Here is a 16418-nt window from a genome sequence, read left to right as displayed (position 1 = left end):
TCACCTCAAGAATCCATTCCTTAAAAGGACAGCATTGTAAAAATTTACATATAAAATAAGTGAATCCTGACATTAAAAGGCCCAGGGTAACCACATAGCAAAATAAACAAAACAAAACTGCCTGTAAGCAAAATAAAGGATTAATAAATAAAATAATTAAAATGCATTTAATAATAAAAGAAATAAATTAAAATAAAAGATGAGGTTGACCTGAAAATGAAAATAATGTCATTAATGACTCACCCTGATGTCGTTCCAAGCCCGTAAGACCTCTGTTCATCTTCTGAACACAGTTTAAGATATTTTAGATTTAGTCTGAGAGTTTTCTGTTCCTCCATTGAACATGTGTGTATGGTATACTGTTCTTGTCCAGAAAGGAAAAAAAGACATCAAAGGAGTCCATGTGACATCAGTGGGTTAGTTACAATGTTTTGAAGCATCGAAAATACATTTTGGTCCAAAAATAACGAAAACTACGACTTCATTCAGCATTGCATTGTCTTCCCGGTCTGTTGTCAACTTCACAGTGACCCTGCTTATGACGTATTGATCTGGTGCACCCGAGCGCTTTTGGCGATTAGGATCTGCGACATGCACACTGGCGCACCATTGTAAAAAAAAAATAATAATAAAAAAATATAGCAATACTAAAATACAAACAATGTAGAATAGCTTGAATACAGTGTGCGTCTCCCCCAGACAGTAAACAACGCTCGGGTGCACCAGATCAACACGTCATCAGCAGGGTCACTGTGAAGTTGACAACAGATTGGGAAGACAATACAATGCTGAATGAAGTCGTAGTTTTCGTTATTTTTGGAGCAAATGTATTTTTGATGCTCCAAAACATTGTAACTACCCCACTGATGTCACATGGACTACTTTGATGATGTCTTTATTTCCTTTCTGGACAAGGACAGTATACCGTACACACATGTTCAATGGAAGATCAGAAAACTCTCGGACTAAATCTAAAATATCTTAAACTGTGTTCAGAAGATGAACAGAGGACTTACGTGCTTGGAACGACATGAGGGCGAGTCATTAAATGACATCATTATACTTTTTATGGTGAACTAACCTTTAAGTGACCTAAAACATTTCTGAACATAGAACAGCAACTTGCAAAACATGACTAGAAAGGTAAAGGCTAAGGCGATCCAAAAGTGCATTTAGCGCTTAGCATTTGAATGTCTTTTAAACGCCAAGCCCCTGTTGCGAACAAAATCTCGAATGTTCTGAATGGATCTTTTCTCCAAGATAGGTTGTTCCTTTTCCTTGCACTTCAGACACTGCTCACTGGTGGCAGTGACACCGTTTTCAATTAAAGGCCTCATATGTTTCATCACAGCTCGTATCTCCTCCTCAGACCATGGTCTCTTCACACACCGCCTAGATTTGACATGGAAACCTGAACAATTAAAAAAATATTAGAAGATAAACAAAAGATAAAAGAGCCATCAAGATGTACTTGTAGGTAGGGATGTTGCTGTTCAAAATTGACAAACAAGCTGGAACTTGTGTAGACAATGTGTGTGATAATAAATTGACTTTAGTTCTGCTAAAACACTCCTTATTAAAAACAATACATCCAGCTTCTTTTAATACCTTATACGTCTAAACAAACCATGTAAGTGTTGACTGCACATTAGTGGTGCCTAGTGATGGACATGGCATCGCATTTATACAATACCTTGAGTAACTGAGTCGGGGAGATGAGGTGATCCGGAAGTTACACAGGCAGCGTTCCCCTGGTCATCTAAAAAAAATAATAATAATATTGCACAGTATAAATGTATGGGCTTAAAGAGCCTGTCTGCCAACCAATGTAAGTGTTGACTGCACATAAGTGGTGCCTAGTGATGGACATGGCATCGCATTAATACAATACCTTGAGTGACTGAGTCGGGGAGATGAGGTGATCTGGAAGTTACACAGGCAGCGTTCCCCTGGTCATCTAAAAAAAAATATTGCACAGTATAAATGTATGGGCTTAAAAAGCGTGTCTGCCTACCATGGGCATGGAGGGGATACATGTAGCACTGTAGACAGCCAATTCTATATTATAATAAGTATACTCATGGCAAAGTTGTTGAACCGGATAAAGTCAGGAGAGCGTAACTGTGCAACAATACCTGAGTGATAATTTTACTAGGAAATGATGTAGATTTTACACAGTCCAAGTCTTCACTGTTGTTTTAAAATGATCATGCAAACTACTGAACACATCAAAATACTAGCCAAGTTTATAACCATCATACTACTGGAAAATTCCTGACTAAAACATTTTAATAAACTCTAATGATGACATGATATTTGTTGGGCAAACTTTGGGTCCTTCATTCAGATTATACCTTGAGCTGCAGTCTCGGAGAGGTGAGGTGATTCAAAAGTCCCAGAAGCCAACATTTCTTCATTGTCTAAAAACAAAACAAGACAAAAAAAAAAAAAAGTTGGTATCAATTACACAGCAAGGAGGGTAGGCAATAAAAGGTTAATTTTAAAAAGTTCATTTTTTTAAACAGTAGACAGTTATCTAAATGTGTATATATAAAAAAAGCCTATTTTAAATATTTCAGCAATACAATTACAGAATCCGCAACACGGAATGCAACAATTTCAGTAGCCTTGGAACCCAATTTAACAGTACCTTGCAATGTGGAAACATTAAGGAGTAATTGTGATCCTGTATCCATATCGTCGTCTATGCCATCTATTAAATGACATTGTAAAAATTAACACATTTTATTACACAGACACCGAAGTAGATTTAACAACATGTAAATGATACGTACCACCAATTTCGTCCAGAGATTTTCCTTGAATATCCTTCACACTTCCCTTCTCCATAGCCATAAGCAGCTTTGAGATCTTAGCCAGCTGAATTGTAGACTGGGGCAGTCGATAGTACTCCCTATGCACCCTAATGTCATGGCCGAGAAAATCGGCCAGCTGGTCCAGTTCATTATCTTTTAAGTTCATGACTTGGCTTATTGTGGCGATCTGTTTGCGAAGGTAAGTTGATCTGAGGTTTTGAGGGTCTTCGGCTCCACAAGCATCTGCATATTTACCAAACTGCCCTCTGTAGTGACCATCACTACAAGGAACAGCGAACAGGTAATTGTTGTTTTCTGTTACTCCACACTCTTTCCGCTTACTAACGAGGAGTGACAGGTTAGCAGTCATATCAGGGGTCAGGATCACAGCAACCTTTCGTCCTTTTTTCCCCCTCAATTCTACTCTGGCGAATTGTTTGCAAAGTCTCTTCTCAACTTCTGTCAGCCCAGTGCTTATGTCATCGTTTAGCTGTGACATGTCACGACCTTCAAAATTTTTTACAGTCATCCGTGCCACTTCACCTTCCCTCCTCCTATTAAACAAAATGACTTGACAGAGGGTCACCTTTGCTAGTGCTGCATAAGTGCCTGTTGTTGGGTCTTCGGCTAGTTTCTCCTTAGCCAATTCCACTTGCTGACCAAGATATAACTGTAGCTTCTGAACGTCTTTGGCCAGTGGAAGCCTGCTGCTCTTGTTGTATTTTGCCTCACTCAGGTTAGATAAGGCAGAATGGGAAACTAATTCAGACCACTTTGTTTCATGAAGTGCATGAAACCTCCTGATGGAATCGATCGCCTCTTGGTCCTCTTCCATGAGGACACGACACATGATGAGGTCACTTATCTTTCTGAGAGAATGCCCAATTTTCAGGGCCAAACTTGGGGCTTTGAAAGTGTTGTTTTCATGATCAAAACCTGAAACTCTCTTGACAGCACTAGTAAGAATAAAGAAGTTGCATGGTTTTATCGCTTCTTCCATGTTATGGATTCTAGTTGTGTGGCGCAAAGTCACAAGTAATCTCCCAAGTTCCCTTACTTTCTGTCTTATATACTCATGCTTTGATCGGTCATTCCCATGCTTATTAAAGAGGGACTGGGCAAACTGCATGATATAATGATCATTCCTTATTGCAGTGGACACGTCATCCCTGTGCATTTTGCCCAACACGGACCAAAGTTCACTTGAAATTGGCTGGGACATTGTAGACTGAGCAGATGCTATACCAAAGGCTCTCTCTCTAAACTCGGGTCTCTCTTCAGTATTATTCTCAGGTCTTAGAGCACATCTCTTCATGTGCCGAGAAAGTTCGGCTCTGGATAACATACCCTTACAGTACAAGCAGTAATCGTAAGTCTCAGTGCTGCTGCTCTGTTTGGAACTCCTTTTCACTTTAAGGCAGCCTGACCCTGTGGTTTTAACAGTAGAGTTATGCTTGAAGTTGCCAAGGTTTCGGAATTTCTCAAGAAGAACCTTTCTGTCCTTTGATGATTTGGGGAACTGGAGCGCCTGTGCGATTTCAGCATTTTCATTGACATGCCTCTCGAGATGACGTGCAAATTTTGTTTGAGGTTTTTCACATACAAAACAATAATTGACTTGGCTTTTAATGAATTTCGCTGATTTGGTTGGGGATTTACTTTGGCCAAGAACATCCACAGTACCCTTTTCGTTACTCGCATCTTTTGTTTTCTGCAGGTATGACTCTGAGCTTTCTGGTTCTGGGTCACTTTGGAGATCACCAGTAGTTTCTAGATCCATCAGGATATTCTTACAGATATCCCTTGAGTTGTCCTCTATATCTATGGTTTGGTCTTGTTCAGGGAAAGTAACACCTAAATCAGGCAAATTAGTGGTATGGGACTTTTTGGATGGTCCAGGCAACTCAACACTCAACTCTGTCCCTGAGCTTTCTGAATCCGATACAGATGCTGGGATGTACTCGTCACCAGATGAGACATCGTCCTGCAAAGTACTTTAAATTAATTAATGAAATTAAATTTAGTTAACAGCATACTTTAACAGAAATACAAATAGGAAGGATGGATGTCAAAAACAAACTGCTAAGAGCCATCCTATTGATATTAAGCATATTATACTTCAATGCACACTTACATCTGAAATATCCCAGTCTTCTGAGGATTTCTGGAGGCAGATTTTATGCCACACACCAGAACATTCTTCACAGACAAAATTAGGCAGCGTTAGACAACAATTAGTCAATTCCCCATGCTGACCAATTACATACTAATTTTCTTATTAAATGCAAACAGCTTCACACTAATGATCAAGAAATACTAACAAAATGAACTGTTCAGTACAAATGCACAGTTTGAGTGATGGCTAAAACTTTCCATTTAGACAAAAAGTAGACAGGTTTCGACCATTAAGGCAGAATTCACTGGAGTGGCAGAGCATTTACATTACCCATTCAAAGTCAAAGTTAAAAATGTATGTAGTGATCCCACACAATAAATTCAGCAACACCACTAAACATACACATAAAGTGAACTGAAAACTTAAGCATAAAGTGAGTTCAGAATGAAAAGCAGATTTTTTGAAAAATGACTGTTCAAATGGTGCATTCTGATGGGATTTCCAAACAGAATTAAACATACAAATGATATATGGCATTGTCCGAACAATCAAGGGATTTGAGATTCTGATTTTAAAACACTGTTATTGTAAAAACAGACACATTAACAGTCTGACCTGACAAAACACATTCTTTTTTAAATGTGCAACATGGAAGGTGTGAGGCCATACAAGCTGTGATTCAGAATGCATCCTTGGCCCAGAGAGTTCTGGCAGAATAGTCTAATAGGGAACAGAAATTATGAAATGTTCATCCTACATTAATTAATAAGGCTAGTGAGAATAAAAAGGAAAGTAATTGGAAAGGTGTGGAGACACCTCCAAGCATTTGGATAGCCAATTGCTTGGTGGCTCTATTGAATTAGGTCCTGATTTATTAGCCCTAATTTTTTTGTTTATTATGAGCTTTTATATACAGTTCATCTATCATCTCAATCAGCCAAACTAAATTCTAATTCCACTCGAAAAGCCCACTGAAACTATCATCAACTCAGATGCGTAAATAAGGCCCAGTGACTTATTGGAAGGCACGAAGTAAAAAAATATATATATAAGTTAGAAAAAAAAACACTTGGAAATGCTTATTGGTCAGACAAAAAGAAATTTGCAAGTTTGATAGTTTCTGCTCAAAGGGTTTAACATCCTATTTGAAGTTTGTGAGCATATGCATAATTACAGAAAGACTTTAGCAATGACATGAGTGCACCACGGACTTGAGGGCATATGCTTGTTGATACTCATTAGACATAATGAAATGTTTGTGCATTATGCTTCTCAGCCAAGCGAATCTTTAAAAATGCTGACGAAGAAGCACAAGTATTGCCCTATGTTCACGTAGCACATCAAACAAAGAACTGCCTTTTTTGCATTGTTATCGTCGCAAATATGGGATCGTTAAATTTTGTCTACATCAAATTCAAACAGCGATGTTTCGCTTATTGTGCGATTGGGTTAACATTGCAAACAACTCATCTATAAGTTGTAATTTTATTTCGGTCACACCAATGAATAAAGTCCATTAAAGACGCGTTTAGCTGAGCTGCAGCGAACCGGATGAAAGAAGAAAACATTTGTGAGAATTTTACGTTGTAGCCTAATTTAGGCCTAAGTCTAATCAACAAAGAGCAATAGGACAGTTAGCCTAATAATATAAATGATCACAGCAAAGGAATTAAGAACTTGTTCAACATCCAAAAACGAAAGTCTCCAGGGGTTAGGGAAACCCTGCGCGATCTGATTAGAAATGCCAAAATGGTAAATTTAGCCAAAAGGCAACAAGTTTGCAGGTATGCTCTCTGTTCTTTGCTATGTGCCTCAGCTTGCAAACTCACTTGCCTGATACGTCATAGTATCTGCCACTCCAGTGTTTTCCACCGCAATGGTTTTTGAACTGATAAAACATTCAATCAACATGCTTTATAGGTGTGAGTCTGGAACTGACCGATAAAATGAAATTAAACAACTTATGGTGTACTGAGAAATGCATTAATTAGGAGAAGATGAATAACACACTTACGTTTGCATCTTACACCGTGCCATTTGATAGATGTCAAAGGTGAATGGCATATCCAGCATTTGTCAATTCTCACCAGTTCAAAAACCAGCTTATGGACTGTACACTGTGAAAACATTTTTTTAAAACAAATATAAATATAAAACCTTTACACACACAAATTATATCATGAATTAATTTTTTTGTGTGAGTTTTTTTTTACTTTCACACAACCAAGAGATAAAATCAGGAGAGATAAAAAAGGGGGAAATAAGTTACTTTTGAGATATAATAGCGAAGTAAATTCAATTCATATGACTTATGTTTAGGTTGGTTAACTGTTGGGGTGTCACTCGTCACACACACAAAAGAGAAAGATTTACTTCTACCACTTCTGCCACAGCACTACATAACCTCAAACTGCAAGAAAATAGGTTGATTAAACCTGGACTATCTAATTAAGCAAAGCAAGAAAAGTAAAGCCAATTCTAAGAAACTAAAGTAAAAAAAAAAATGTGAAAAAAAAGGTAAAAATCTTTGTACGTGTGTAACACACACAAACTCTAGGTATGTAAGGACACTTTCCTTTGGACTATCAATGACATCCATGCTGAAACTAAGACTTCCACTATTGAACTGCCAGTGTGTGGCACACTCAGAAAAAATCCAGTGTTGGGGGGACACCGTGATTAGAAAAGACCATCCATCCTGAATAGAGGACATAATGGATGGGCAGCTTCTGTCCTGCAGAGTTTAGCACCAAGCCGAATTAAACACACCTGAAAAAGCTAGTCAATGTTTTCAGGATTACTAGAAAAGAGTTTGTCAGGGTTGGAGCTAAACTCTGCAGGACAGTGGCCCTCCAGGACAGACGTTGCCCATCCTTGATATAGTTACACATAGATGCCACAACTAAGAATGTATATAAAAGCCATTTTACAAGTACATGCTGTAGTTTCTACATCTGTGTGTGACACAGGAATATTCATGTTATGTGAGGACAGTTTGTGTCACACACAGATGTAGAAACTACAGCATGTACTTGTAAAATGGCTAGTTAAGGAATATTGTTTTCCCTATTTTATATACATTCTTAGTTGTGGCATCTATGTGTAACTATATCAAGGATGGGCAACGTCTGTCCTGGAGGGCCACTGTCCTACAGAGTTTAGCTCCAACCCTGACAAACTCTTTTCTAGTAATCCTGAAAACATTGACTAGCTTTTTCAGGTGTGTTTAATTCGGCTTGGTGCTAAACTCTGCAGGACAGAAGCTGCCCATCCATTATGTCCTCTATTCAGGATGGATGGTCTTTTCTAATCACGGTGTCCCCCCAACACTGGATTTTTTCTGAGTGTGCCACACACTGGGAGTTCAATAGTGGAAGTCTTAGTTTCAGCATGGATGTCATTGATAGTCCAAAGGAAAGTGTCCTTACATACCTAGAGTTTGTGTGTGTTACAACCTGTCCTCACATAACATGAATATTCCTGTAACACACAAACTCTAGGTATGCAAGGACAAAGACATCCATGCTCAAACTTTAAGACTTCCACTATTGAACTGCCAGTGTGTGGCACACTCAGAAAAAATCCAGTGTTGGGGGGACACCGCGATTTGAAAAGACCATCCATCCTGAATAGAGGACATAACCACCGTACTGTAGCTGTAAGAGGTTTATTAAAACACTGAAAACTGTTCCAAGGAACATCCCATTACTTCTAACCACTGGTCAATTTCGAAACACAAGTGAATTCAAACTCACCTCACAAGCAGAGTCATTCAGCGCAGCTCTGGATGCGTGACACTCTGATCTCGGTTCAGTCTCTGTACAAGGGAACACGCAAGATTCAGTGCTTGGCTTTCCTCATATCATAAAACCACATATAGGCAAAACATAGTCAACTCACATCCCTGATAGACAAAGTCCTACTCAAAATGTCCATCAAACCATAAAATAATTATCTAAAAATAGCCTGACAGTGCCAGATGTTTTTCATGCTTTAAACCCTTAGCAGGCATGACATTCATTCCCAGAAGTCAACAACATTTACTCAAAACTATAACTGACCACTGGCAGGGTCTGTTGATGACACAGGGGGCGAGCCCTCCTGGGGCTGGACATCAACTTCACCAATCCCCTCTTTCTCAGAAGTGCCACATTGACCTCTGACATGGTGTACCTAAAACAAGAACAGCAATATGCAAAGATGAACAGGCATCAACTGGCACAGATGATAATACTGCATATGTGCAAAGACAGAATATTTAACAAAATTAGGAACCATTTTGTATAGGGGAGACATGTCACTGAAAAAAAATAATTTTACCATCAAGCCGCAAGAAACAGCTGACCATGGTCCATGAACCATATAGGTACACATAGATGCCACAACTAAGAATGTATATAAAATAGGGAAAACCCTATTCCTTAACTAGCCACTTTACAAGCACATGCTGTAGTTTCTACATCTGTGTGTGTTACAGGAATATTCATGTTATGTGAGGACAGGCTGTAACACACACAAACTCTAGGTATGTGAGGACACTTTCCTCTGTTCTATCAATGACATCCATGCTGAAACTAAGACTTCCACTATTGAACTGCCAGTGTGTGGCACACTCAGAAAAAATCCAGTGTTGGGGGGACACCGCGATTTGAAAAGACCATCCATCCTGAATAGAGGACATAACCACCGTACTGTAGCTGTAAGAGGTTTATTAAAACACTGAAAACTGTTCCAAGGAACATCCCATTACTTCTAACCACTGGTCAATTTCAAAACACAAGTGAATTCAAACTCACCTCACAAGCAGAGTCATTCAGCGCAGCTCTGGATGCGTGACACTCTGATCTCGGTTCAGTCTCTGTACAAGGGAACACGCAAGATTCAGTGCTTGGCTTTCCTCATATCATAAAACAAGTTTACAGTTTATGTCAAGTTTAGGCTTAGAATCAGGGTGAAGTACTTTAACATCAGTGTTTTTCACCTATCATTACCCTATAATTTTAGGGAAAAATTATGGGTAGGGTTAGGTTTAGGGGTAGGGATTGGGTAATGACTAAATTTGGGACAGGAATGTTAATCCAGGATCAACAAAATATGTTGATCCAGGACCATGTATTACTTGGCAAAATCACGGCGACCCTGTAAACCCTCAGCAGGCATGACATGCATTCCCAGAAGTTAACTCAAAACTATAACTGACCACTGGCAGGGTCTGTTGATGACACAGGGGGCGAGCCCTCCTGGGGCTGGACATCAACTTCACCAATCCCTGGTTTCTCAGAAGTGCCACATTGACCTCTGACACAGTGCACCTAAAAAAAAAAACAAACAGCAATATGCTAAGATGAACAGGCATCAACTGGTACAGTGTCCATTTCACCTAAGAGGGACACCCTCAATCAAACCCTCAATCAAACCTTTAAGTTTATGACACTCAAAATGATGTAGACAGGGAAACAAAATTTTAAATAATGACCTTCTTTACAGACAAAGATATTCAGACTGTATCTGCAGTATGATAATGAATTCAGAAATATGTCCCTTAATTCTAAACATTCAGACATCCCGCAATAAACAGCTGAATTCAAACTAACCTCATGCTCAGGGCTGTCTGGTGTGGGACTGAATGTCTGACACTCTGCTCTCAATTCAGTGTCTGTTGAAGAGAACACAGGACATGAAGGCACAGTGCTTTACAGGACTCCAGTATTTCCCAGGCATTGCTTATTCAAGAGGGACTCACTTCTGACTAAATCTGTAGAGAAAACATTGGGTTCCAAGTCATGGGTGTGGTCACCAAGCACTGCAACGGAGTGTTGGCCAGAAGAGAAGCTTGCACCACTAAGCTGTGTCTAAACAAGTTAAACAGAAAATGCACATGTGAACTTGGACATCACCTACACAACTGTGTTATTGTATAGTTGACCTGACTAAGACAGAGTAACAATTTAAAATGTTCTGACCCTTGAATATGATTGGCTGGATCACATTGGATCCTTTTGGAAAATTCTCATAACGTCACATCTCTGGCTGCATTTTTCCTTTGTTAGTTCAACAAAGTTACGCTGTCTGCATTTGTGAATTACTTGCCTACAATTCAGCTACAGAAAATATATTTTGCGGAAGAACTGTTACTTCCGAATAATTAATTACGTTTTGCTGTGCCCTCATTCAATAAAACTATACCAGGTGTGTGTGGTGATGCTTTGTGTTGTGACATTTCCTTAGCCATTGTAAAACAATGGGACATGTTGCTTTAACAGACACTGTATTCAGCCTTACCTCAGAAGCAGAACAGCCTGATGTCATATTGCAGGACTGGAGTTCTGGTCTCTCTCTGGTCTCTGCAGAATACAGAAAAGAATATGAGCAAGACCAGGGAGTGTGGGGTTGTGGGTCACTCTAGAAGCAACCACTGGTTCACATCCTTTATAGACACAATAAGTTTATATGCCCACCATAACTACTGTAAAACCATCTCCGTTAACATGGCAATATGTGGCATAAAAGTTTCTTACTCATCTACAGTACACCATTGACAACTAGATAAAACATTAAGTCAAAAAGTCACTGACCTTCAATAAAGACTGTGGATGACATGATTTGGTCTTGGACACTGTCTTTAGTAGACTCTTGGACAGAAATGCTTGTAACAGTAGGGGGAATCTAAAAACATACAGGACAACATATACAGATAAGCTTGGTGGCATCAGCTGGGAGAGTCAAGCAAAGTTGAGATTAACCTGACAAGATTGACTGAGAACTGGATTGAATACTACAAAGCAGTGATTTCTGTTTTTTTTTTTGGTTCTAAATGACACTAATAAGCGATAGGTATTGTGTAATCTCTGTGGCATCATGAAACTGACTCAGCATAACACACATTAGCTTTTAAGACAGATGATTGCATTGTTATCAAGATGTCAAAATATAGGCTTTAAACAATGACACCAATTCATAGGGGAAAAAAAAGAAGACAAGTGACCCACCTCTTTACGCCAGGGCCAATCTTTCCCACCATAGTCATAAGTGATTTCAGTTCCTGCCGTAATTTCCTTCAGAGCAAAAAGGCAGAGATGTGGCTTCCCTTCTACTTCGATCAACTTCATTCTGCAATTCGGTGCCTTGAATTCATCGTTTGCTAAACGCCCAAAAGAACCGTCCTCAAGAGCTCCGTCAATACTAAAAATATACAAACATCATGTACTAAACAGACGTTTATAGTGAAACACTTTTGAATTGTGCCAACATACAGTTGTATTAAAAGTATAGTTCGATGCATTTTTTCTTGATAAAACGATATCAACAGTTTGATAAAGTTTATGCACCAAAAGCAGAAAGAAACTCACTTGAACCATAGTCTGGTAATACCAAACTCTGCGACTTCGCTTTGCTTCGTAGACAGAGTCTGGCATGGCACAATTAAAAAGTTTTCTTTCTCGCTGGGGCGCTACTGAGAGATGTCGATGTACAGAAGCGAAATGAAATTGAGCGGAAGTACAAGTCTGACGTAGTCAGGCTACTTGAATCGCGCACCACACGGAGCATTTATTCGCTCAGCTCAAAGTCCGAGCAGCAGCGCAGCGTGAGCTCACCAGAGCAGACGCATTTACTCTCATCATCTCGCTCACGAGATCCAGTGAGAAGCGCTTGACTTCAGTGAAGAACACTAATGTCTCAGTGATTTAAATCAGTTTAAAGGCAGATGAAACAACACTGACGAACAGGAGAAACACTGTGCGCAACGGTACAGTCAGAATCTAAATTGATACTGAATCCATTTTTCATGGATTTACTGTAATGATAGCCTAGTAATATTAACTGCACCATGAAATTAGGTATGTACTGAATTGTATTATATTATTAATGTAGAAAATGTATTAAATGACTAATACAAATATAATTACAGTATTTAACAATGTATTTAGGCTACTGTTTTTCATACAAATACCATAGAAACCATAAAGTTACAATTTGCCATGATAGTGAGGTGCTAAGTTATAGGCTATGTCTGGCTTTATCTGTGGTTATCATGATCCAAGCGCATGATACTGGATGACCAATGGTTAATTTTAATAAAAATCAAACAGTCAGAATATTACATTTTACCAAATAAAAATATGGTCATATATATATATATATATATATATCTTACAGATGTTACTGTTTTTGTTAATGAACATTAATTTAACATAGTAGTATTAGCTTGAGTTAGGATGCAGATTTACTGTCAACTCACTGTCAAATATGCGTTTCGAGACAAAACATGCAACAGCACTGCAAACTGAGCAAAAATGACAAATGTTTATATGTTCAAACATGAATGTTCTACATGGGGTGTGACCGGTTAATAAACGGAGGTCTGAAATCTCTGCCGCTTTACCAATCAGAGTAACACGGTTGACCGCTGACACAGAGTAAAGCCTTGTATATACTCGACGCGTCCGCACGAGCATGAAGGTGCGCGCGGCAAAAATAGCGCGTTCGGTGCGCAAGAACGGCAAGACCCCAACATCGCGTGGCGCCGTGTCCTAAGACGACCGACTTTTAACCGAATCTGCCCGAGCATGTAGCTACGTCTCACCGCAACGCAGTTTGCGCGTCTAAATTGCAAAGTTTTTTTGGTGTTAAGGATTTGTTTACTGTGTGTGATTCATTTATTGGAAAGCACATTCACATCAAGTTGTCTTGCTGTTAATTTTAAATAAACGTAGACCAAGTAGCTAATCAGTGTCCGTTCGTTTATTCAGTTGTCCTATAACAGACGAACGTCGCAACGCATAAGCCCAACTTCAGAAATCCTGACTTCACAATAGAAATCTAAACATATTAGTCATTCTGAACCTACCACCATGTCTTCCTCTTCCATTTAAACTCAAACATGAAGGTCGAACATGCATTGTGGTACAGTTTACGTCTATGTTCAGCTTCAGCTGCATCAATGAGCTCCCCTCTGTACTCCACCACAAAGTCTCCTTGATTGAAAACAGCTAAAGTGAAGATACCACGACCTGCAAACACAACCTTATTAATGTTTGTAAAATTAATAGTGATAAACTGAAAACAATTATAATATCAATTCAAGAACCAGTAACGTGTAACCCCTCAGGCTAGCCTACAGTGTGTCAAAGTCACTTACCTTTAACAGGATTAATATATTTAATTTCTAACATTGAACTCTTGTCTCTTCCAGCAAGGATGTGATTAGTGGCATCCTGAAGGGGAGTAGTTCTCCGTGGCATGACTGAATTTGCTAAGGAAATTAAGAACAAAAATGTTAACACCACATCTTCTCACATCTCAACACTACTTTTAATCTCACTACATGGATATTTAAACAGTTTCAATTGAGCTATGCTTTCATAACATTCACATAAAATTTCCCTGCTGTCAGTATATCAATACCTTTTAAGTTCTGTGAGGAGATAAACACCGACAGACAGATGAGCAAAAGGATCTAATTTCAATGCCCTAAAACATTAGCCCTCGGTTTCACAGACAAGGCTTAAGCTAGTCCCAGACTAACATGCATGACTGAGCTGTTTTAACTCAAAAAAACTTGCATTGACAGATCTTAAAATATGTCAGAGTCATAGTTTTGTCTCAAAATGCACACCAGCTTAATCCTGGCTTAGTGTAAACCAGTGGTTCTCAACTCTAGTCCTTGCAACACACTGCTCTGCATATTGTGTATGTCTCCCTTATTTAATACACCTGATTCAGATCCTCAGCTCGAGCTAAAGATCTGAATCAGGTGTATTAAATAAGGAGTTGAGAACCACTGGTGTAAACCATGTCTGTGAAACAGGGCTTTAGATCTCTTAGAAATGTAATGTGCTTCACTAATACAACTATAAGAGTGCAAAAAATAATATAATGCAATTTAAAAATGTAAAACTTTAAAATATTATGTAAACAAATATTTCCAGTGTATACTGAATAATATGTCCTGTCAGCCATGTTCAGTTACTCTGTCAATCCTGTTACTTTCATTAATTTCTTAAAAAGTATTAACAATTATATTTGTAATGATCTTCAAAGTTTTTCTATTGTAACCCTACATGTATTTTTGTCAAAGCCCTATTTTTTATACTTCTCTTGTATGCATGTCTTATATATATTTCTCATATATATATATATATATATATATATATATATATATATATATATATATATATATATATTAATTGACGTGATCACCCTCATGGAAAATGTAAGATTGAAAAAAAAAAACATTTGCAAATCCCAGGGAAAAGAAGCACTAAAATACTGCTCATGTGTGAAAACTATAACATAGTTCTACTTAAAACTATTGGATATAGTAATGCATGCGTCTGTAAAGGCATGACAAACATATCAGCACATGAGGTAGATAAATAGTCATAAAATAAAAAAGATGGCACAATACAATTTCTTGTAACTCTTAAGCTGCCTTCATTTCATGGATATTTTTTAACAAATCGATCAAATGTAACGCTATTATATTTTTTAATGTGTCAAAGTTGAAGGCCTTGAATTTGCGGAAGGACCCGTTTTACTGTTAAGTTTAACTTTATATTGTCTTTATTTGTATGTCTCTTTGGAAAAAAAGCATCTGCTAAACACCAAAACCGTAACAATACTTGTCATTGGAACCTATTAAAACGTTTAGTTATTAATTTCTTACCTGCTCTCCACGACGTGCTTCTCAGAACTCCCGGGAAAATTAATCAGCTGATGACTGACGTAGCTCTCTCCTATCCAGCCAATCAAAATGAGTTTTCAAATGTGAGCATGCGCAGTTCCCGCCTTGTGTATAATGTCCCGCGTTGTGTATAATTTCCCGCGCTTGTGTGTCCCAACATGCAGGGACCCCGACAACCGATAGGGGGCAGTGTCGGACACACAACTATACAAAATATGTCAGGTTTTTGGTACATGAAGACTTTTGAGAAAACCACTTTTTGGGTATTAAAACATGCTGAGAAAAGGTTTTATAAGGTTTATTTTTATGAGGACAGCCAACTGTCCTCATATACCAGAGGGTCCTCATTGCTCTTTGAAATGTCTTGAAATCTGTCCTTCTATGCCCCAAAACAAACACACACACACACACACACACACACACACACACACACACACACACACACACACACACACACACACACACACACACACACACACACACACACACACACACACACACACACACACACACACACACACACACACACACACACACACACACACACACACACACACACACACACACACACACACACACACACACACACACACACACACACACACACACACACACACACACACACACACACACACACACACACACACATCTGCCAGTGGTGGAGTCAAACGCTGCCTGTTTTGTGCCGTTTGCTGGTGAATCCCGTCCCGTCTCCGTGTTCAGACCTGTGACCGACTCTCAGACGCTTCATTAACCAGAGCACTGCATTCTGGGAGACTTTCCTTTCAGAACAGCCATGACA

The 16418-nt window shown here is 38.8% G+C and overlaps 1 protein-coding gene across 10 annotated transcripts; it reads right to left on the bottom strand.

Annotated features, from left to right (window-relative positions):
* Positions 1–525: 525 nt before the first annotated feature.
* On the bottom strand, positions 526–16098 carry LOC120470361 (uncharacterized). Of its 10 annotated transcripts, XM_089130230.1 has the most exons (20): positions 15599–16098; positions 14072–14185; positions 13781–13943; positions 11922–12114; positions 11508–11598; positions 11215–11276; positions 10676–10784; positions 10527–10588; positions 10133–10244; positions 9729–9790; positions 8994–9105; positions 8688–8749; positions 6947–7049; positions 4951–5015; positions 2796–4800; positions 2651–2713; positions 2355–2420; positions 1892–1957; positions 1694–1759; positions 530–1411 (listed from the first exon to the last, which is right to left on the bottom strand). In XM_089130230.1, the coding sequence occupies exons 2-20, from the start codon at positions 14172–14174 to the stop codon at positions 1173–1175; spliced, it is 3804 nt and encodes a 1267-aa protein (XP_088986356.1). In that variant the 5' UTR covers positions 14175–14185; positions 15599–16098; the 3' UTR covers positions 530–1172. The 10 variants fall into 10 exon arrangements, 8 of the variants coding, with proteins under 8 accessions (XP_088986388.1, XP_088986408.1, XP_088986431.1 ...); XM_089130208.1 differs by lacking the exon at positions 15599–16098 and having other exon boundaries at positions 14072–14821; XM_089130249.1 differs by lacking the exons at positions 1892–1957; positions 15599–16098 and having other exon boundaries at positions 14072–14821.
* Between the last annotated feature and the right edge of the window lie 320 nt (positions 16099–16418).

This window comes from Pimephales promelas, chromosome 1 (assembly GCF_988280905.1).
Source record: "Pimephales promelas chromosome 1, fPimPro1.hap1.1, whole genome shotgun sequence".
Lineage (NCBI taxonomy): Eukaryota > Metazoa > Chordata > Actinopteri > Cypriniformes > Leuciscidae > Pimephales > Pimephales promelas.
This window is presented reverse-complemented; position numbering and strand designations above follow the sequence as displayed.

Bases quoted from the DNA above. Each gene is read 5' to 3' on its own strand.
- LOC120470361 (XM_089130230.1), bottom strand. From the start codon at position 14,174: ATGCCACGGAGAACTACTCCCCTTCAGGATGCCACTAATCACATCCTT. The intron at 13,944-14,071 runs GTAAGTGACTTT...TTGTGTTTGCAG, and splicing joins ATATATTAATCCTGTTAAAG to GTCGTGGTATCTTCACTTTA. The intron at 10,785-11,214 runs GTAAGGCTGAAT...TAACTTGTTTAG, and splicing joins CAGGCTGTTCTGCTTCTGAG to ACACAGCTTAGTGGTGCAAG.